Below are 23,611 nucleotides of genomic sequence, written 5' to 3'. Positions count from 1 at the left end.
GAGGTCATAGGATCATAGATTTAAGCTTGAGGAAACCTTAAGATCATAGAATCCAATCTCAACCATCCTGGACATTTACAAATAAGAAAGCTGAAGTTGAAAAAGGCTAAATGACTTACCTTGGATCATTTAATTAGTAACTATCCAAGGCTGTCTATTCCAAAGCAGGTCTTCCCCACTCAAAGTAAAACACCCACTACCTAGTATACCATGTTGCATCTTAGGTTCCCTAAGTGAACTTCATTATTTCCTTCCACCACTTCAAGCTTCTTTTGAATTAGAGGATAACAGAGTATGTACAGTTCCTAAGATAATGCATAGGATAGGGACTTGGACATGAGAATGATTAAAAGTTTCTGAATAATTAAACGAAATCCACAAGGGAGAATGAGAGGGGGGGTGAAAGAAGAGGTGTGTGTGTGTGTAAAAGACCTGTATGGAATTAGAGCTATACGCTATAACTGGAAGAGTAGGTATGTTAGTAGATTCCCAATGTAGAAATATTACAGCTGCATGTACATGACCAACATATAAGCCTGAAAGGGGGAGGATAGGAATGAGTAAGTGAGCTGTCTGTGTAGATTTGGGCTGGGGTGTGTGTGTGTGTGTGTGTGTGTGTGCGGGCGCGTGCGTGTGTGTGTGTTGCACGCACACCTGACATCTGAAACCTGCCTAGACTTGTCACAGCTTAAAATAGCTGTTAACATATCAACCCCTCTCGGGCAATAACCGTGGTGGTAGCAGCAGCGGCGGCGGCGGCGGCAGCGACGGCAGCAGCGGCAGCAGAGGGGGCGGCAGCAGCCGCAGGAGGTGGAGGAGGAGGAGGAAGAGGAGGAGAGAGAGAGAGACATGGCTGTCTGGTTGGCTTTGCCTGCGCCCATCCCTGAGAGCTAAGACTTCCAGCCTGGAACGAGGTAACTGAGATTGGGTGCGTTTCCCGCTTTTCTGGGTGCTGAGGCTTGGCATGGGGTAAACAGCTTGGGGACCGCGGGAGAAAGGGGAAGGGGGGCATCTAGGAAAAGGGCTCGGAGGATGTTTTGTTCCTTTCACTCACTCTCCTCCCTCCCAGCGTCTGTGATGATGGCAGGGGTTGTGGGTCTGCCATGAACCTGTTACAACAGCAGCCGCCTAGGGAGGGGGAAAGGGTGGAGGAGCGAAGAGACAGACTAAGAAACATCATCAAGACAAGCAGACACAGAGACAGAGACAGAGAGATAGACAGAGAAGAGGACAGACAGACACACGGAGATAGAGACAGACAGAGAGCCAGAGAGAGTAGGAACCCCTTAGTCTGGCTTTATCCAGAGGTCAGAAATGAAGAGTGTTCAAGGATGGGGTTATGTGTCCAGGGGAGTTACACAATACTGCTTTTCTTGTCCTGACTCCCCAGCTCCTTTCCATAGACAGAAGCTCACCTTCCACCCACAGCCAAAAGCTCACCTTCCTCCCGCAGCTAAGGGGAAAGGACTCATGGAGACTGAGGTAGGGGGCCTTCAGGCCTTCGGAAACTGAAAATAGAGAGCCATTGTCCTAGTTGCTGGGTTTCATTTCCCATCCTTTTTAACTCCGTTGGTGGGAAAACAGTGGTCTATCCCTACAGAACCTAAATTCCAGGACCCCTTCCTTACCTCTTCTCTTTCATAATCCCTCCACTTCATAGGAGTGTGGAAAGAGCTCTGTTTTTGAAGTCAGAGAAAGAATGTGAGTTTTGAATCCCAAATTCTGACTCTGCTTACGTGACCTTGCACAAATATTTTATGCCTCAGTTTTTTTCCTCTGTAAAATAAGAGAATTGGACTCGATGGTTTCTAAATATTTCATTACTTGCTCCTATGAATAACACATATAAATAAGAAAGGAATCTGCTTTTCTGACCCAATGGGTAAAGGAGTGCAGGGGGCAGGAGAGATGATCTCTCAGCTCAGGGTGGCTCAGGATGGTAGGAAGAATGCTTCAGATGATAAGACTGACACTAGAGAAAGTAAGGCCTTCCCTTGCTGCTTTGAAAAACCAGCCTGTTGCTTAGGTCTAGATCCAGTTCCTTCCTGATCAAAGGAAAGGAAGGAGGGTCCAAGCTGGGAGAAGAAGATGCTCAGGGGCTTTGTCAGCCCTGCCTTTCTAACAATCAACAAGCATATATTAAGTGCCCAGATATGTGTCAGGCACTGAGATTACAAATGCAGAAATCAAACAATCCTTGTTCTCAAGGAGAGAGGCAGCTTGTGCACGTATGAATCTGTTTGGAATCCATACAAAATAACCACAACCTTGTTTGGAGAGGGAAGCCACTAGCAGTTGGGGAGGATCAAGAAAGGCTTCATTATGAAGCCTGGACCAAATCTTGAGGGAAAGTAAGGAATTTTCAGGGTAGAGGTAAGGAGGGAATGACAGACAATTTGAAATAATTACCTATAGTCTAGTGGCCAAGCTTCTAATTGACATTGGTCTGCCAACTCCTCTTTCCAACCCACAGCTTATTCCTCTTCCCCTAAAGGCTTAAAGCACAACATCATGCATTGAGACCAAGGGTGGCTCCTGCCAACTCACAATCACAAAATCTCAGAGGCAGAAGAAGTCAATCCAGCCCAAGCCACTTTAGCTTTCTCTGGTGTGAGCTTCTAGAGAACAGTGCCTTTCTTTGCTTTTCTTTATATCCCCAATGCTTAGCACAATAGTAAGCATATAATAAATTCTTGTTGACTGACTGCCTGATGGGAAGCATAGATTTAGACCCCTGTTCTCCCGCTCATTAGCCATGCAATTCTCCCAGATATTGCCCACTGTCCTAACACAGAGAGACATTTTGAGCTGTTGAAGTGTAAAAATTACAGTTAGTGTTTATAGTACATTGAAGTGAAAAGAGAGAGTCAGAGTAGCAGGCCCTGAAGCCAAAAAGACCTGGGTTCTGAAGTCCTGCCTGAAACATTGACTGCATGACCCTGAGTCACTTAACCTTAGCCCAAAAGACTTTCTTCATGCAAGAGTTCCCTATGTGAATGAAATCATAGGTCCAGTCTTTATTATATGTGCAATGCTTTACATGCATTATCTCTTTTGATCATCATAACAATCCCATGAGGTAGATAGTCCAAATTATTATCCCCATTTTACAGATGAGGAAAACTGAGGCTAGAGGCAACCAGGTTGTACAGTGGTTAGAATTCTGGGCCTGAAGTCAGGAGGATACTTGCTACTTCTGTAATCCTGGGCAAGTCACTTAACTTCTGCCCCAGTTTCCTCAACTGTAAAGTGAGAATAATAATAGCACCTACCTTAAAGGGTTATTGTGGGGATAAAACCCTCCTTTCCTTTTAGAGAGGAAAATTCAGTTGTCTGTGGCCACACAGGTTCATAGAAGAACTGGAATCTTTTAAACATTGCTAAATATAATCAGGTATAATATTACGCACTCTCCCTCTCCTTGCACCTTACCCTGATACAAAGGTTCCCATCAGATTTAGGATATTTTCTCTTCCCTGAGCTGTGTTGGTAGGTTGTCTAAATGATGAATGATGCCAGACTGGCACAATCTGATCATCAGCGTCTCCCACTCGTTAATTCATTCTACAAATCTTTATAGAGCTCTCTGCTATTCCCCAGATGGCTGTCCTACTCATATCCAAAGGGCTCCTAATTTTTCACCATTCCAAAGGCCCAATCATGTCTTCTCTATTGTAGCCACAAAAGGCAAAAAAGGGTTAGGGGATCCCATCCCCTCAGGCAGAGACCACACAGGTCTGACATATCCCATAACTCCAACTGCTGTATTCTTCCTACCATCCATCTCTGCATGTGTCCAACACCCTCCCCTGCATCCCCACTCCCAGCCCCTCCCTCACACACAAACACACACAAACAAACACATTCCCCTAAGTTCCCTGCCTGTAGTCTGCCAGACAGAACCCATTGCTCACACGCTGGCAAGAGGCCCAGCACTGGGCACCTGCCACTAAGGCCCTGTAGGCGTGTGTGTGTTTGTCTGTGACTGATTGGGGTGGGAGGGAAACGGGAATCCGGCAGCCCAGCTGGGCAGTGCCATCTCCCGTAAACAAGGACATGTGATTCTCCCCATCGCCCTGCCCGGCAGAGCCCACGAAATGAGCTGGAGAAGGCTCTGTCGATTAAGGAAGAGAGAAAAGAAAGGAAAGCAGATCCCCGTGGTAAGGACAAGGGCTACTTTCTCTTTCTTGAGCAGGTCCTCTCTAGGACACAGCACAGGTGGCGAGGAGAGAGAGAAGCTGCTTCGGCTTTGCACAGGTGTGTCCACAGCCCAGCAGTAGCAGCAGCAGCAGCAGCAGCAGCTAACCTGCCCACGGAGTAGGTGTTGTCACCGCTCCTTGGAATGTGTCCTGGCAACTGGCTCTGGGCTTCTATGACGTTCATGGCCCGGTTCTCCCGGGGTGGCTCCCGGTCACCTGCCCGGACTGGGGGGCACTTGGAGGACACAGCCCCCGTTCAACATCCCCTCCTCAATGTCTTTGAATTGGAGAGGCTCCTTTTCACCGGCAAGACTGCCTGTAACCATGCAGATGAGGTCTGGCCAGGCCTCTACCTTGGAGACCAGTACGTACCTAGAAAGCTCACATCAGTGGGCTATATATATATATATATATATATATATATAGTGTGTGTGTGCGTGTGTGTGTGTGTGTCTCAGGGTGGGAGGAAAGTGATTCTGGATTGTGCTGGTGACTCTTATTTTTGAATGGGTCATGGAAGGCAGGGGCTAAGTTGGCTATGCAGCCCTGGGCCTCAGCTTTCTTGTTTGTAAAATGGAATGAGATGATTTCTAAGGTCCTTTCCAGTCCCAGATCCTAAGATTTTATGATCCTGGATCACTTGCCTGAGGTTCAGTTTAAATGATGTCTTCCTTGTCCTCCAAAAGGCTGGTGCAACAGTCTAGGCTTGTAGGGTGGGGTAGCAGAACCAAGGTTAGGTAGACGAGAGTATGGTGCACAGGTGAATATAGTGAGGGACATTTTAAGAATAATGTGTTTTAAATTCCCATTTTTTCACAACAGAAAATCCTATTCTCCAAGGTTATAACTACCTATCTTTTGAAAAGTCAAGTCTATTAATTCATAGGTTTATACCAAAGACCCAAATCGTCCAGTGAATATTAGTACAATTTTCAAACCTTGTACTTTGCCTAAGGCATAGAAATGTCTTCGCATTGGGAGGTATGGATGTGGAGGGGAAGGGAGAGAGGTGCAGGGGTGTGCTCTTTGGGAGATAGGTGAACAGAAGTGTAATATTAACCTAGCTCTCATACCTGTGTGATCCAGTCTGTGAAATGAGCAGGTCCCTTAAGCTCTAAATCTAACCCTAATCTATGAATTGGATAGAGTGAGACTAAGAAAGTAATGAGAGAAATGGCAAAAAAAATTAAAAAATAAAAAATTAGATGTGTGCTGAAATGGGATATAATTGCATTGGATCAGAAAGGACAGAGATATATCTAGGGCTGAATCTGGATGAGGGTCAAAAAAAATTGGAATTGAATTCAGAGTCAGGGGAGACAGAGGCATGAGCAGAGATTAGAATTTGGGGAGTGTAGAGGAAAAATCTGGGTTGGCATTGAGAATGATTGGAACAGACAAGGAAAAGGAGGTCAAATGAGAGAAGCTGTGTCATATAATGGAGAGAGCATTAACCTAAGAATCTGACCTAGGCCCTTGTCCCAATTTTACTGCTAACCAATGTGTAATCTTAAGCCAGTCAGAGGATCAGACATATTGAGCCAGAACTTAGATCATTTAATCTAATCCCCTTATGTTACAGATCAAAGTTGCTGAGGTCAAAAAAAGTTGAGTGACTGGACCAAGGTCAAATGATAAGTCCCTTATAGCTCTAAATCTGACCTCTGAAGCTTACACAGTGAGAGCAAGTAAAGTAATAAGAGGATTTAAGCTCAGCTTGTCTGACTCCAAATCCGAAATGCTTTCCCCTCCAGCACTCAGACTTCTCTGGCCTTCAATTTCTTTATCTCTAAAATAAGAGGGTTTCTAAGGCCACTTTCTAGCTCTAATATTCTGTAATTATGCTTGAGTAATGAACTGGAATTAGGGATAGAATAATAATCTTGGAGGAGAGGGAAACTTAAACCTCTTTTTTTTTCCTTCCTCCCTCTTAACTTTGTTTCCCTACAGGGACATAGCTGCCAACAGGCGAGAGCTGAGCCGGCTGGGTATCACCCATGTGCTCAATGCCTCCCACAGTAAGTGGCGGGGAACACCTGAGGCTTATGAAGGGCTGGGTATCCGATACCTGGGTGTGGAGGCCCACGATTCACCTGCCTTTGACATGAGCATCCACTTCCAGCCAGCAGCTGATTTCATCCACCGAGCACTGAGCCGGCCAGGAGGTAGGACAGGATGCTGAGGAGGGTCTGTTCTTACTCTTTCTTCCTGTTCACACACTTCTCCCCGGCCAACACGCATTTGTTCTTTCAGGGAAGATCCTGGTGCATTGTGCAGTAGGTGTGAGTCGCTCAGCTACCCTCGTCCTGGCCTACCTCATGCTCTACCACCAGCTCACCCTTGTGGAAGCCATTAAGACCGTCAAGGACCATCGAGGCATCATCCCCAACAGGGGCTTTCTGAGACAACTCCTGGCCCTGGACCGCAGGCTGCGGCAGAGCCGGGAGGCATGAAGTATTTGGGAAGGGGCCTGGTGAGTGGGTGCCCAGCTCCCAACCAGAGAGCTGGGGATTAGGAAAGCAGGAGGCCCAGATAAACCATGTTCCCCTCTGGGAGGGAGAGTGCTAGTGCTGAGCCCCAACTGGTTGTCCCCACTGGGGGCCATATGAAGGAGTTTTGTGCTGGGTGAGCTTAGAGAAGGATTGACTCCATCACACGCAAGCCAGGGTAAGAAAAGACCAAAGAAAGGTGAATAGACCCAGATGAGTCAGAATTCTCTGGATTCCAATGCAGAATCTGCCCATGGCTCAAAAGGAAGTGGATAAGCCCCTTCTCTTCTCTGTCCAAGGTCTCATCTCCTCTGTCTGATTTTAAAATGGGAAGAATGTCCTTGGATCACTTCCACTCAGAGATGTAGAGAGGATGGGTAATGGTATAATCAAAAGTGTGGGTAGCTCAGCTGAGATCAGAAGGAAACACACCTAGGCTTGTATGTAGGTAATGGGGTTGTGTTGGGGTCTGACCCAGCATTCAAGGGTACCACTCACAATTGTAAAATTGCAATAATGAACCAGTGGGGGTCTTGAGAAAGACACTCTCCACTAGATAAGTGGAAGAATAGCAGGAAGAATAAAGATGGAGAACAAAAAATAGAGTCTCATTAGATCATTGTCTCCCCAGGAAGCAGAAAGAGACCTGAACTTCTCTCCTCAGGATCCTAAATGATCATTACCCATGCCAAAACCATCTCCTGCTTTGGGTTGAGACACCAAGCCAACCAACTTCACTCCAAGGCAAAAAAACAAAACAAACAAACAAAAAACAATGGCATGTGATTTTAGAGGAGAAAGAGAAAAATCTGATTTGTAACCATTTGGTGGCCAGGGCAGGGAACAAAAGGAACATAGGTTCAAGACTGAAGGCCAAAACCAGTATGAAGCAATATTGTAAAGCAGACAAAGATGTTTTCTCAACTTTCCATTTCCCTAGGTGTCTAGCATTCTCATTCTGGTCCCTTCCAATAACCAAGGAAGAATTGGAAAGAGACCAAGGAAGAATTATATAATGGAAAGAGACAACTTGGCTTAGTAGACAAAATAATAAATTCATTTGAATTCCCCTTCCTGCACTTGCTAACTGGGCAAGTCATCTAATCTCTCTGAAAATTCAGTTTTCTCATCTCTAAAATGGGGATAACAATGATTGTGAAGATCAAGTGAGATGCTAGCTTTAAATTGAGTTGCAAACCTTAAGACATCATTTGGGCAACCTGGAAACTTGTCCCAACTCTGCCACTTTTCATTACGTGACTGGTTTTATTATTTGACCCTTCTGGACTTTCCTTCTTTCACCTGCAAAATGAGACAGCGAGACTAAATGATAACTGAAATTTACCTAGCGCTTTGAAGTTTGCAAAGGGCTTTGTAGTATGATACGGTAAATCCCCAAAAGTAATGGCATCTTAGACTCTATTGAGAAGTATAATGTCCGGGACTAGAAAGACAATAACTCAACCTATTTAGAGCACACTGGAAACACTGTATTCAGTTCTGGAGGCCACATTTTAGAAAGGATATTGCCAAGTAAGAGAGCATTCAGGGAAAAGCTATAATGATAAAGTGTTCAAGATCACAATATCAAAAGATCATTTGGAAGTAATGGGGGTATTTAGCTTAGAGAAGAGACAGTCTTCACATTTGAAGGGCTGTCATGTGAAAGAAGAATTAGATTTGTTCCTCTTGGTTCCATAGAATCAATGATTGTAAATTACAAAGAAGTTAATTTTATCTCAATGTAAAGGAAAACTTCTTCACAATTAAAGCTGTACAAAAGTGGAATGATAGTTTCATTATGTTGTCATGGAAAGGACACTACATTTGGAGATGGAGAACCTTGAATCAAGTACTGATCCTCCTATAAGTTTAATATTGAGCAAGTCTCTGGAAAATGAAGGGATTGAACTGAATAGTCTCCAAAGGGCCTTTGGAATTCCAAATGTGTGCTGAAGAGCCAGAGTCAGAAGGCAGGGCCATGTGAGTTTGGGGGCAGCATACTCCCTTCTTTTAGAAATATCTGGATCTCAGAACAAAAGGGTATGGGCAGAAGGAAGAGAAGAAGATGGGCCTGAACAGTAGTTGCAGGATATTGGAGTACGGAAATGAGGAGAGAAGTCTTCCCCTTTTCCAGTGAGATTTGTCCTTGAGAATCCTCAGGAACTTACTCTTCCCCAACAATGTATAATCATTAAATGCTTCCTTTCCCTTTCCTCTCAGAATTCTCTAAGTGTCCTGTCTCTCCAGGAAAAATTCTTTGTTTAAAGAAGCATTTTGCCTTCCTCTTCCCCAAGAATCTGGGGTCCCTGTGGGCTGGGCCAAATTCACTTTTGTTCTCCCATCCCAACCCCTTAGCAGGCACTTTAAAATTCTTGTTGATTGAAAGAATGAATGGGTCGATCCACAATAATGACCCATCCCAGGCGTAAGATAGCCTCTGTTCTCAGATGCTCCTTATCTATCAAGGTACCTCACTCTCTGTTAGTGGCCAAGACCTTGCCCCCAAAAGGTTCTAGGACCCTGAAATCTTCTCCCCACCTCCATACTCTACATTCTACTCTCTCCCCAGAATATTCTCTCTTTACTTCCTACCACAAATCAGCCCAACATCGCCCTAGTTATTTACTTCTGGAGAGAGGAATCTCATCCAGGTATAAGACTGAAGCAAGAAGGTCTTAATTCATTTTGATATTTTGTAATCACCACACATCTTTTCACGTGCTAACAAAAATAATGTGAGATGATCCTGAAGATCCTTTCCAATTTCCAATCCTGGGGTAGCAGGAACCTAAATCTTACACACAGCTAGAGCTAGTGGTCCAGCTCACTTATGCATTAACTGCCCCTGTTGGAAAGCTAACAGTTGCTACCCTGTACAAGTGTAATTTCATCAATTACATCCAACTCTTTGTGATTCTGTGGACCATATTGTCCATGGAGATGTTTTGACAAAGATACTGGAGTGGTTTGCCATTTCCTTTCCCAGTGGATGAAAGCAAATAGGGTTAAGTGATTTAACCAGGATCATGTAACTAGTAAGTATTTGAGGCCATATTTGAACTCAGGTCTTCTTGACTCCAGACCCAGTATTCTAACCACTGAACCATCTAGCTGCCTAGTTTTCTCATCTATAAAATAGAAATAACAATAGTACCTACCTTACAGGGCCAAGCTGTAATGAAGCTCGAATAAGATAATATGTGTAAAGCGCTCTGGAAATTTTAAAGCAACACATAAGCCATAGCCATTATTGGGTTTTTGTTTGTTTGGGGGTTTTGGTTTTGGTTTTGGTTTGTTTTCATTTTTTTCTGTCTCTAAACTAGTCTCTACAATCCGGACTGGGCTGTCATTTACAGATACGGTCGCATGATGGTAGCAGAGGGCAAGAAAAGCTATTGCTAACACGCAGAAAGACTGGGGTTCCATCTCTTCCGATGGTCTCCAAGCCCGGCCCCATTCGGTCCACGCTCCGCCCCGCAACCTTGCGGTCTGCGTTTGAGCTGAGCCAGATGTCCAGCCCACTCTGAAGCTCGTTCTCAACCATCCTAAGCAGAGGCTCCTCCTTTTCTACTGTCCGAGGTTGGGCAAAGCTCACGCACACAGAGGGCACGGGAGTCCAGCCACCCAGTATAGATCGACAGCCTGCGGGTAAAAGTGGGTCCGGCCAGAGAAATACAGCACATTGGGATTGAGCGGTTCGGGAGGTCGGTAATCCTACTCCGAGCACTACTCTTGCTCTCCCCCAGACCCAAAAAGCCAATGGTAATCATTAATTCCTTTTAGTTCAATAAACATTTGATAGGTAGAGTACCAGGCCTAAGTCTGGAAAGCTCATCTTCCTGAGTTCAAATCCACTTCTTTCTCCCTGTGTGTCACAAGATAAATCACTTAATCTTATTTGCCTCAGTATTCTCGTTTGTAAAATGAGGTGGAGAAGGAAATGGCAAACCACTCCCCTATCTTTGCCAAGAAAACCCTAAATAGGATCATGAAGAGTCCTACGCCATTGAACAACAGCAATAAACAGTTAGAGAATACACACTTCCCTTATGGAGCTTAGTCAAGTATGAGTAATAGCTGACATTTAAATCTTTAAAATGAGCTTTTAAAACTTTTATTTCTTTTTTAGATAGAAAAAGAGAAATAAAAGATTGAAGGAGATGGAGGGAAGCAGGGGAAGAATGAGGCATTAGTTCATTGTCCATGGAGTTATAAACTGCTTCAACCATTCCTTTGAGCAATTTAGAATTATGTCCAAAGAACTATAAAACCATGTGTCCCCTTTGACCTAGCAATGTCACTACTGGGTCTGTATCCCAAAAGAGATTTTTTTTTTTAAGGGAAAGGAAAGGACTTATATGTACAAAAACATTTATAGTAACTCCTTTTTGGTGCAACTGAGAGAATGCCAGTTGCGGAATGTGAATGGTATGTAATTATGATGGAATACTATTGTGTTAGAAGAAATGATGAACAGGATGCTTTCAGAAAAACCTGGAAAGTCTTACAAGCTAATGCGAAATCAAATTACCATATATAAAGTAACATTGCAAAATGATCAGTTGTGAATAGCTTAGGTATTCTCAGCAATACAATGATCCAAGACAAGTCTGAAGAACTTCCAAACAAAAATGCTATCCATTCCTAAAAAAAAAAGAACTGATGGTTTCAGAATGAAAATTGAAGTATATTTTTTAACTTTATTTTTATCGAGGGTTTTTGGGGGGAATGAGGTCTCTTTTCTTTCACAACATGACTATTATGGAAATGTTTTGCATGGCTACACATAATGTGTAATCTATATTGAATTGCTTGTCTTCTCAGTGGAGCATGGGATGGGGTGGGGAAGGAGAGAATTTGGAATTCAAAGTTTTAAAAAACAAATGATAAAAATTGTTTTTACATGCTCAGATGGTCTCCAAGCCATCTCCTGGGGTAACTGAGAAAAATTTAAATATTAAATAAATTTTAAAACTTTGTTTTTAATTAATAAGCAGTTCTAAGTGCATAGGGAGCTAGACTTGGAGTCAAGAAGACCTAAGTTCAGACACCTACCAGAATTGTTGTGAGAATCAAGAAAAATAACATGTAAGCCTGTATATTTTTATTATTTACTATTTATTATTAGTTGAGCAACTTATGGAGTGGTGGATAGAGTACTGGGCCTGATTTCAGGAAGACCTGAATTCAAATATGGCCCCAGACTCTTACAAATAATAAGTCACTTAATCTCTACTTGTCTCAACTGTGAAACTGAAATAATAATAGCACCTACCTCACAAAGTTGTTGTGAGGATCAAATAAGACCTTGCTAAAAAGCCTTCATGACAGTACCTGGCACATAGTAAGCACTATATAAATGTGTATTCCCTTCCTTTACTCCCTCTCCCTCCCATCCTCTCCACCCACTTCATCCCTCATAAAAATAATAATGGAATATTATTAGAAATGATTGGAAATGGAAATAATAAAAATAATAATAATGGAAAAGCAAAAGCCCTTTACAAATATGCACAGTCAAGCAAAACAAATTCCTGCCTTGTCTGTGTCTAAAATGTATAATGAGCTTTCTATCCTTCTTCACATTTCATCTGAGGATAACACTTTGAACTAGTACTAGCATTCTTATCCCCAATTTACAGAAGAATACTGAGGCTATGTGATATGCCATTCCCTTTGGCAGGATCTGAAATCTCTTGACTCATGCCCTCATTGCTTTCTGGAGTCAGAAGACCTGGATTCAAATCACACTGCTGGTACTAACTAGCCATGTGATCTTTAACAAATTGATTCCTCAGGTCTCAGTTTCTATCTCTGCAAAAGACGTTAAACCAATTGGCCTCTCAAGTATCTTCCCCTCATTCATTCATTCATTCAAAGTGCCTGTTCTACAAGAGACACTCTGGGCACTAGAAGAAAAAGACATTTTGATTATGATCCCTGGTCTCTGTTTAATTCCAATTCAATGAACATATATTAAAGGTGTAGTATGAGGTAGCTGCTGTGTTAGGCTCTAGGGAAGCAAGGATACAAGTGACCTAGCCTCCCCCCCCCCCCCAAATTACAGTCTAATACACCAAAAACCCTGATATAAGGGAAAATGTGATTAATTAATTAATGCAAAGGTGAGGTCTAGGCAGTTTGTGAGGAATCCACTTGATGATTTTCAAGGTGGAGGGACATAATAGTAAATAGAAATAAAAGGCATATTTCAACAGATTGGGGGGGGGGGAGGGAGAAAGGGCAGACAGTCCATTCCAGTTTTGTCGGGAGGATGTTGTAAGCTGTGAGCCAAGGTTTAGAGCCCTCAAAGGGCAGAATGGGGAGGAGGAAAAGTAATCCAGTTTGGCTGGAACAAAGAGTGCTCAAAAGAAAGCAGTGTGAGACAAAAACTGATCAGTGAGATAAAACAAATAAAGCAGATTGGAGCAAACCAATTTTGGAGTGGACAGATTTGAAAGGCAAGATAGAGATTGAATGGATGAAGATAAGGATGAGGATGATGTGTGTGTGTGTGTGTGTGTGTTTGTGTGTGTGTGTGAGAGAGAGAAAGAGAGAGAGAGAGAGAGAGAGAGAGAGAGAGAGAAGAGAGAGAGAGAGAGAGAGAGATTTCTATGCTAGGAATACAAAGTGGATGAAAAGCAATTTAAAAATCATTTTAAGAATAACTGAAGAGATTGAAATACACACTCCCCTTATGGAACTTAAACAAGTATTAGTAATAGTGACATTTAAACCTTTAAAATGAGTTTTTAAAACTTTTATTTCTTTTAGTAGTTTTTAGTAGGAATAGTAACCCAAGCATGGTTTTGAAAGAATCTCATCATTATTTGTCGTTGTTGTTCTCCTCTTCCTCCTTCTCCTTCTCCTCCTCCTTCTTCTTAGAACAATGACCTCAAAGGTATTGTCTTGACTTGTATTTAAGTGAAGCATAATTGTATATGACTTGTGCAAAGTCATCAGCCTTATTCTCTCTTCCTGAGTCATCAATGTCCAATGGCAGACAACTATCAGGACCACTGGACTGGCAATGGTCTGAGTGGCAGTGGATGACCTTGGCATCTTTGACATCTGACCAAGTTCTAAATGTTTCACAGCACCTGCTTCAGCTGCCTTCAGGGCCATTGGAACAAATTATTCTCATCCAAACATCCTACCAGGGGAAGTCTTCACATGCCTATGATAAATGTCCCTCTAATTCACTGACTGGTTTGAGGACTGTTGTCTATTTTCAACCTGGTTTAGCCTGTTTGCTCTGACAGTTTTACCAGGTTGTGGTATGTGTGTAACTGTGCATGTTACAACATCTTTTTGGAGCCACAGGTAAGAGCGGGACACCACAATGGATATCAAAGATGAGTGAACAGCCCTGAGAAGGGCTCAGTAAGACTTCACACCAGAGGTCCTTTCTAAATACCCCTATACCCCAGGGAAGTAGGGAAATTACTAAAGCAAAGATGAATAAGGAGTACACTCAAGATGCTGGGGAACTATATGAGCAAAGATGCAGGGCTAGGAGATGGAATGTCATGCAAGGGGAACAGCTTATCATGTAAGGATCGATTTGGTTCACCAGGGCTTAGCACTGGAACAAAGAGTGTATTACTCTGCTAGTTGACAAATTCTGTGGCCCGAATCAATAAGAAAGAAAAACAGGACCCCACTGAGGATTCCTAGAATTGGAACTGGTAAGAGCATCAAGAGTCCCAACTAATTTAGGGAGCAAGAATGAGAACTACTTCATCTAATCACTCATTCATTCAACCAACATTTATTGCATTTACCATGTAGTCCAAAAAAAAGCATAATAGGAACACAAATAAGGAAAAACAAACATTACATTGTGAGTAGAAAACAATACTGTGTGAAGTCTGAAAAAAGTAATCATTAAGGACAGTGTTCAAGGAAGGTTTTCTAAAAGCAGAGGAATTTAAAGGATGGCTAAAGCACTGAAGAAGTAAAGAAAGGGAGCAAGAACATTCCAGGCATATTGAACAGTTGCAAAGAGCTTGAAGGTGGGAGGGTACATCATGAGACCAAGAGTAAACCGGTTTGGCTGGCACATAGAATGTGTGCAAGGTAATAATTATATGGAAAGATGGGGTGGTGGAAGACCCTCAGATGTCAGGAAAAGGTGTTTAAAAGCTTTCCTCTAACAGAAATATGAAACTATTCATGATAGCTGATCAAATGGTTATCTACCTCAATTTCCTTAGGCTTGGGCGGGGTAGGGGGGGAAGAGGAAAGCTACTGGAAGTATCCAGTCTCTGAGGAAGAAAATAACTAGAAAAAGAAGGTATGGGGTCTAGTAATACACAGGTGGATACAAAAAATTAGAATGGGATGCTTCCATTTCTAAAAGTTTTTCAACATAGGCTGGTGGACTACCTATTAGGGATATTATTAAGATGATTCCTGATCTGGTATAATAGATGCAATCAAAAGTCCTTTGAACTCTAAGGCTCTATTATTCCTTTGAATAGATTAAGTCAAGTGGCATGAAAGATAAGCTCCCTTCCCCCAGCTCAGTTCTACCAAAGGTAATTCCCTTCAGTTCCCTTCTTTGCTGGTAGACTCTGAGGCTAATCCAAGTAAGGAAAGATCAAAGAACCTGCCATTACCTGGCATTCCCCTCAGGCAGGGTCAGGACCAGGCTTGGGCAGGTATCTATGCCACATTCCCAGACTCCCTACAACTTTGACAAAGCCAATGTTCCTAATCCCTGCTAGGGTCAATTGCATTGAAAACACAGGTCAGGGGCATCCAGCCAGAGGATTAGTAAAAACATTAACCTAGGAGGGAAGGCAGGATGTAAGACCAAGGACAACCACTGATATGCTCTGATTAGCTCCCAGAGACAAAACAGAAAGCTGAACATCATTCCAGCCATTCCCTCCTCTTCATAGCTATATAGCCTATATATCTCAGACAAGTCATTTGATTATCTCAGGGCCTCAGTTTCCTCGAGTGTAAAATTAGGAAATTAGACTAGAAGATCTCTAAAATTTCTTATTGCCCTAAAATCTATAATGCTATGAACCTATGATCCAATACTGGTCATGGAAAAAAAAATAGCTATTTTTATCATTCACAGTTTGGCTCCAATTTCCATTACATTACTTGAGGGGCCCTCCAATCATGTTTTCTTGTTCTCCTTTATACATAAGATTCTATGTTCTGTGTCTGCCTTTCTACAGACTCCTATGCCTAGAATGTACCCCTCTCTCATCTCAGATTCAGAATCCCTACTTTTCTTCAAAGTTATGGAGAAGAACCAACTTCTACATGAGAACTCTATTTATCACTCCAGTTCCCAATATTTTTCCATATTACAAAAATTATTTCATAGTTATCTTGTTTTTACTTTTGTATTTATCTTGTATATAACTCTGTATCTCAAAATTTAAATCCTGGCTTTATATGCTGTCTCTCTCAAATGGAATGTAAGCTTCTTCTAGGCAGGTATTTTGTGTCACCTTTGTTTCTGTATCTCCAAGGACTTAAAACAGTGTCTGACACAAAGTGAGCCTTTAATTCTTGTTGATTGAGTCAAGTGATGTGTATGTAGGGGTGACATAGTTAAATGTCATCTCAGAATCTGAGATGAGAGAAGGCCTGAGTTCAGCTTCTGGCTCTGAAGTGTTAACTCTTTCAGTTCACTGAATTTCTCTGGGTCTCATTTTACTCATATTAATACTTGAACTATGCATCTCATGAAGTTATTGTAAGGAAAGTGCTTTATAAACCATAAAGGTCAGATCTGTATAATTAATATTATTATAAAAATTAGAAAAGAAAAAACTCTTCCCCTCAAGGGATGGTGTATATAAAGCATATGTTATGTGGTGAAGAGAGTTATCACAAGAGTACATGAGACTCCTATCCTAGCCCTGGTCTTCATTGGGTGACCTAAACTGGATAAATCATTTCCCCATCTTGTGCCTCATCTACAAAAAGAGTTATTGATGATTACCTCTGAGTCCCCTCTAAGCTCAAAATTCTATAATCTTTTGTAGCCTTCAGAACTTTAGTTCAACAAATACTCATCAAATACTTAAAATGAGCAAGCTACTCCATGCTGAAGATAAAAAGTTGGAATAGAAAATAGCTCCTACTCGAGAAAAAGTTGACATTCTAATAAGGAGAAAATTCCGTGTACAGAAATAAGTGTGAAACAAGGCAGAAAGGTCCATACAAAGTGCTTTAAGAAAATTTTGACAGATACTTTGCAGTTGGAAAGATTAAGAAAGATTATCTTGGACATTCTGGCTCCTAACCTTAGACCTTGAAAGAGGGGAAAGATTTCAAAAGGAGATGATATGGAGGAAGTGTACTTCAAGTACAACTCCTGAGAGGCAAGAGAATTCAAGAAGACATTGGGAAATAGCTTTGCAAGTCTAATTTGAATGGAATGTAGAACTTGGAGATTTAATAGAGTTTAAAAACAAAAAACACTGGAAAGATAAGCTGGAACCATATCATGAAGGACCTTAAATGTCAATCTAAGGAGGATGAATTTATCCTGCAAGCAATCTTGATAGATGTTGTGATTTAGGTGGACAGAGCCAAACTTACATCCCAGAAGATAGCTGCAAGTTTGCCATTTGATATGCCTTAACCTTTCAGATCTCTATGCAACTCTTTAAGACTGTAAATTGCAGAGAATATGCTAATCTGCTTTACTAAAAGGAATTTCCTCATATTGAGAAAGGGGAAAGAAGACAATAAATATTTTTAATTTATTATATTTCTATTATATGATTATATTTAAATGTTATTTTATTTTTAATTTATGGAATAAAATAATTGTTTCCATAAACAAAAATACAATAAAAACATAATAAAAAAGATGATTGCACAGAAAACTTTAAATCTACTATTCTTTACAAATATTATCTCATTTGATCCTTATAGCAACCCTGTGAGGTAGGTGCTGTTATCACACCAATTTCATAAGAACCTGAGGTAAACAGAAGTTAAATGGCTTGCCTGGAGTCATATATCTGGAATCTGAGGGCTCATTTGGATTAAGAATTTCCTGATTTCAGGCCTAGCACTCTATCCACTGTTCTCTGTCTTATAACACTCATAAGTGTTCTCTTTACCAGTGACATCACAGGTACAATTCATATCTATATTCCTGTCTCTGCAGGTAATAGGGAGCCACTGGTGTTCTCTAAATCAGAGAATGACATTGGAGAATCTGTAAATTAGGATTAGGAAAATTCCTTACACAACAGTACAAATATGGATTCAAGAGAGGATTAATTTAGTAATGAAAGCATTCATCCAGGAAAGAAGCAATCAGACTGAAGGATCTAAGAGTTTCTTGAGCTGAGAGATTTTCCCGGAACAAAATCAGTCTCCAAAACTTGGTAACTAATTGAATATGGGAAGTAAGTGAAAGGGAAGAGCTAAAAATGACTGCCAGTTTTCAAGCAAGAGTAGCTAGAAAAATTATGATACCAATAGGAAAAATAGAGACCTTACTTAGAAGGAGGAGAACATGGTGGGAAGAGGGAATGGTATGGGAATAAGTTCTGATCTGGTTGGACTTGAGCCAACAGCACTAGCAGAATATCCATGTAGACACATACAATCAGGGGAGTGATTGGAGTTAATGATAATAGATTTTTTTCTTTTTTAAAATTTTATTATAGCTTTTTATTTACAAAACATATGCATGGATAATTTTTTAACACTGACCCTTGCAAAACCTTTTGTTCCAAATTTTCCCCTCATCCCTCCTCTAGATGGCAGGTAGTCCGAGGCGTGTTAAATATGCTAAAATATATGTTAAATCCAATATATGTATACATATTTATACAGTTATCTTGCTGCACAAGAAAAACTGGATTAAGAAGGGAAAAAAACCTGAGAAAGAAAACGAAAATGCAAGCAAACAACAACAAAAAGTGGAAATGCTATATTGTAAACCACACTCAGTTCTCACAATACTCTCTCTGGGTATAGATGGCTCTCTTCATCACTGAACAATTGGAACTGGTTTGAATCATCTCAGATAATAGATTTTTAAAAAAATTATCTGCATAAAAGCAACTCCAAGGGAGTGGTTAATATAAGAAAAGGAAAGAGGGTAGAAAGAAATATACATAAACTACTATTATTGGTATCACTATCATTATTATTGTTGGCTACTTGTTCCCCATATATCTCTTGCCTCTTTGAATCAAATCACTGCTTGAAAAACATTGTAGAAATCTGTTTCTAACACCTCATCATGTTTTTCTGATTTGGGTTAGGAATGAAGGGTGCCCAAATAAAAAGGTAATAGCGCAAGACAAAAAGTAATTAAAGCTTGAGTGAATGGTAGCAATGGCAATAGTTTCCTTTTCCTGACCTGGAACATAGTAGAACTAAGACTAATATAAGTCCCCTCTTGTCACTAAGTAGTTGTCGCCCATCCTTGAAATATATTTCCTTCTTATTGTAACTTGTTGAACTCTTCCCTTCCTGCCAGGCTTTGGTACCATATCTTCCAAAAAGTTAATGAGAAGTTACATGCCTTACTCAGGGTTATACTCCAATAGAAAATATGATTCAAATATCCAACCAATTTTTTTTTTTTTAATTTGAGGAAATGAGAAGAAAGCATAGGGAATAGAATTTATTTTGTGGGCAGTCATGATAAAGAAGAGGAAAAAAAAAAAAAAAACAATGACTGGATTTAGAAAACCTCTTTAACCTGGAAGACTATAAGTTACCTGACAAATATAAACTGGGCTAGACATTTCTTGTATTGGCCTTAGTTTCTCCTGTGTTTCAGAGCAGAAAATGGAATCCTATAAAGAGGCAGATTCCTCTTCTATAGGTAAAATGTCTATTACATTGGAGAGAAACATTAGGTTATATATCATCTTCAAAGTCAACCTCCCACTTCCCTCAAAGAAGTCCTTATAATATTTGGAGTTCACAAAGAAGACAAGGATTTCTCCAGGGTTGTAGAACAGAAATAGACTGTCCTTTTCAAATTTTGTTTTTGTACAACAGTGGTTCTTAACATTTTTGTTCTCAGGACCCCTTAATACTATTAAAAATTAATGAAGACTTCAAAATATTTTTTCAATGTTAAATCTATCAATATTTGCTGTGTTAAACATTAAAATTTATAAATGTTTAAAAATGTAGTTAACATTTTAAATGATAACAATTCCATTATATATTATTATTCTATATTAGCATAAATAATACTTTATGAAAATAACATTTTTTAAAATTCAAAAGTAACATTGTTTTACATGCTTTTTTTTTTCAAATTTGGCTTAAATTTTAACTGTATTCATATCTGCTTCTGCACTTGTTACAATATTTTGTTTCAGTTGAAATATATGAAGAAAATCTAGCCTGTCACTGATAGGTAGTTGGAAAAGGGAGGATTGTTTTAAAAGGAAAATAATACTTAGTATTATTATAAAAATAATTTTGACCTTCTGGTCCCCTTTGTCTCGGAGAGCTTTCCAGGGACTCACAGACCACAGTTTAATAGCTGGTGCCATAAACAACTTGGACTCTAGGTATCTTGATTCAAATACTCTATGTTTTCCTAAATAAATGACTTATTTCACCTCCCCTCCATAAAATAGCTGACATTCCATCTTTTAGCTCTGGGTCTTTGTTACTTGCTGAATCCCATGCCTGGAATGCTCTCCCACCTCATCTCTGCCTCCAGGTTTCTCTGGCTTCCTTCAAGGTCCAGCTATAAACCCATCTTCTTGGAAGGATTTCCCACTCTCTCTCTTCATTCTATTGCCCTCCTTTGAATGTTATTTCTTTTTTATCCTGTGTGTATAATTCGTTTGTATACAATTGTTTGCATCTCATTCCCCCCCCCCCCCCCTGCCATTCTCCTTTCTGGCAGGACTTTCTTTGTATCCTTAGCAAAGTAACTGTCACACAGTAGGTACTTAATAAATATTTATTATTGACTGACCTTCCCTACAAATGGTGAGATAATGGACATGCAGAACCAGACTAAAACTTCTTCCACACAATATCGCTCAAACACTTAAAGACACTTAGCAAGTCTCTGCTCAACCTTTTCCTCTCTAGGCTAAACTTTCCCCATTCTTTTAATTGATCCTCACTCATAAATTTAAGTTCCTTCATCATCCTAATCATTTACTCTGTACCTGTAGTAGGTCAAAACTTTCTCTTTTTTTCTTTTCACATTTATTTTTCTTTAAAAATTGATTTAAAAAAAACCAATTATGTAGAAAGTAGGTACCCAAAGCAAAGGCTAGAAGGTGGAGAAAACAGAAAATTTACTCATTAATCTCCTTGTATCAAAAGAAATTATTCTAGATGAAACAAAGTAGACCTACCACTTTCAATCTAGTTTTTCCCTTCTCTGGCAATGCATCTGGTCTTGCATGAACTATAGATAAGAAATACAATGATATGAAATTGAACACAGAGCTCTAGATGTTATCTGATGAGGGAAAAGTCTAGTGGGCTATTACCTCCTTATTCCTGGAAGCTATGTTTTGCTTAATGCAATCTAAAATCACATCATCAGTGAGTAGAATGAAGAGAATGTTTTACACAGTAAAAGCAATACTGCACCATGACCTATTGTGAATGACTTAGCTATTCTCAGTAATACAATGATCCAGTTCCAAAAGACTCGTGATGAAAAATGCCATCCATACCATCCATCTCCAGAGAAAGAAAAGATAGAATCTGGATGTAGATTAAAGCTTACTTTTTTTCACGTGCGTGTGTGTGTGTGTGTGTGTGTGTGTGTATGTGTGTGGTTTTTCCCCCTTCTTGATGTGTTTTTTCTCTCACAACAATACTAATATGGAAATATATTTTACATAATTACACACATATAACCTATAGTGTCTTGGGGGGAGGAGATAAAAGAGGGAAGGAGAAAAATTGGAACTCAAAAAAAAATTTAATGAATGTTAAAAATTATCTTTACATGTAAGTGGGAGGAAATAAAATACTGTTTAAAAATAAAATAAAATCATGTCATCTTTTGGGGTTGCTACAATACATAGCTGAGTTTGCAATCCAAAACTCAGATCTTAGGTCTTTTTTCAGATAAACAGCTATTTTATTCCTTTTCAATGCATATTTGGGAAGCTAATTTTTGAACCCCAGCATAAAAACTTATAAATTAAAACAAATCAATTAACAAACATTTATGTACAACATAAGAGCTGGACTCTGGGGAAACAAATATAAAAGTGTAATGATTCCTAGCCTCAGGGAGTCTACATTCTATTGAGGCCTATGTGCCCCAATAGTACATGTGTACATTTATACATATGAATATAGCCAAAATTTATACAAAGTCAATATAATATTATTTCAGGGGAGGTACTAGTTCGAAGGCAGGGGGAGTCAGTAAAGCCCTTATGTAGGAAATAATGCTAAACATAAGGTTTGAAGATGGAAAGGGACTTTCTGAATGCACATTGAAGGAGTGAATTCCAGGCATAAGGGGATGACAGCCTGCATGGTGACTAGAGAGAGAGATTGTGTGTGAGGAATAGCAAAAAGGCTAATTTGTCTGGACTAGAAAGTTTGTGAAAACTAGGATTATGTAATAAAGCTAGAAAAGTAGGCTGGTGCCATGTTGTGACAGGCTTTAAATGCCAATTGAGGGAGTCTGAATTTTATCCCTAAAGTAAAAGGAAGCTCTTGGAGCTTGTTGGTCAGGAAAATAATATGGTTAAACATGAACTTGAGAAATTTTATACTTCCAAAAACATTTTCATAAAAAAAAACTTCCAATACAAGCAACTGTAAGGTATTCATTCTTACCAGGACCAAATTTTAAGATCCTTTCATATAGACAGTAGGATAAAGAGTACTGGAATAAGAGGTACTATATAGTAAAGAGAGTCTAGGTTCAAATTCTTGTTTTGCTACTTATTCCCTTCTATAGATTGTTCCTCATCTGAAGAGGAGAAATTAGGATGAAATTATCTCTAAGGTTTCCTACTAGCTCTAAATTCTATGTTCATTCAATGGCCTCATTATATCAGTGGAGTCAGTTGGCACTTGATGAATGGTTATAGACTGTTAGAGCTAGAAATAACCTTAATAACTAATTGTTAATGGTGCTGCTGCTGAAGAATAAATCTGGAAGCATACACATAGTTGTTAAACAAAAAAAAAAAAAAAAAAAAAAAGGAAGGAAGGAAGGAAAAGGAAAGGAAAGGAGAAGAGAGAAGAGGAGAGGAGAGGAGAGGAGAAGAGAGAAGAGAAGAGGAGAGGAAAAAATATTTATTGATCTATGTGCTGGACACATTGCTAAGTGTTTTACAAACATCTCATTTAATCCTCATGATGACCTTGTGAAGTAGGTACTATTATTATCCCCATTTTACAATTGAGGAAACTGAAGCAGACTGAGATTTTTTTTTCTTGACTTGCTAAAAGTCACACAACTTAGGCTTCCTTGAATCAGATCTCACCCCACTCCAATTCATTGTGCATTCAACCACCCCACTGTAAGTCTGACCCGTATTGTACCTACTCAGTGATTTCCAATGGCTCCCTACTACCTTTAGAATCAAATATTAAGTCCCATCTGGCCTTTAAAGCATTTAAAACCTGGTCCCTTCACATTTTTCCAGGCTTCTTAAATCTTATTCTTCTTCCAATACTAGTTGTTTTTTTTTTTTAACTTCACTCCTGATTTCACATCTTTACACTGCCAGTTCCCCAGGATTGGCGTGCTCTTCCCCTTCACCTATAGTCCCTAGTTTCTTTGGTTTCTTTCAAGATTCAATTCAAATCCCAGCTTCTGTAGGAAGCTCTCTAGGCTCTCTACCTCTGGATTTCTCCTTTCAGATTATCTTATATGTAACCTAGTTATTTACATGTTGTCTCTTCCTTTAGAATGCATGCTTCTTGAGGGCAAGAACTATTTCTTGCCTTTAT

At 40.1% G+C, this 23,611-nt stretch overlaps 1 protein-coding gene across 2 annotated transcripts; it reads left to right on the top strand.

Moving 5' to 3' along the window:
• The first annotated feature begins 696 nt into the window (after nucleotides 1-696).
• Nucleotides 697-8,476, top strand: DUSP26 (dual specificity phosphatase 26). Of its 2 annotated transcripts, XM_051975502.1 has the most exons (4): nucleotides 697-914; nucleotides 4,196-4,563; nucleotides 6,150-6,364; nucleotides 6,453-8,476. In XM_051975502.1, exons 2-4 carry the CDS (start codon nucleotides 4,343-4,345, stop codon nucleotides 6,650-6,652), a joined length of 636 nt encoding a protein of 211 aa, XP_051831462.1. In that variant the 5' UTR covers nucleotides 697-914; nucleotides 4,196-4,342; the 3' UTR covers nucleotides 6,653-8,476. The 2 variants fall into 2 exon arrangements, with proteins under 2 accessions (XP_051831462.1, XP_051831463.1); XM_051975503.1 differs by lacking the exon at nucleotides 697-914 and having other exon boundaries at nucleotides 3,138-4,563.
• The last annotated feature ends 15,135 nt before the right edge of the window (nucleotides 8,477-23,611 follow it).

This window comes from Antechinus flavipes, chromosome 2 (genome assembly GCF_016432865.1).
Source record: "Antechinus flavipes isolate AdamAnt ecotype Samford, QLD, Australia chromosome 2, AdamAnt_v2, whole genome shotgun sequence".
Lineage (NCBI taxonomy): Eukaryota > Metazoa > Chordata > Mammalia > Dasyuromorphia > Dasyuridae > Antechinus > Antechinus flavipes.
Note: the sequence above shows the minus strand (reverse complement) of the source record. Positions and strands in the feature narration are given on the sequence as shown.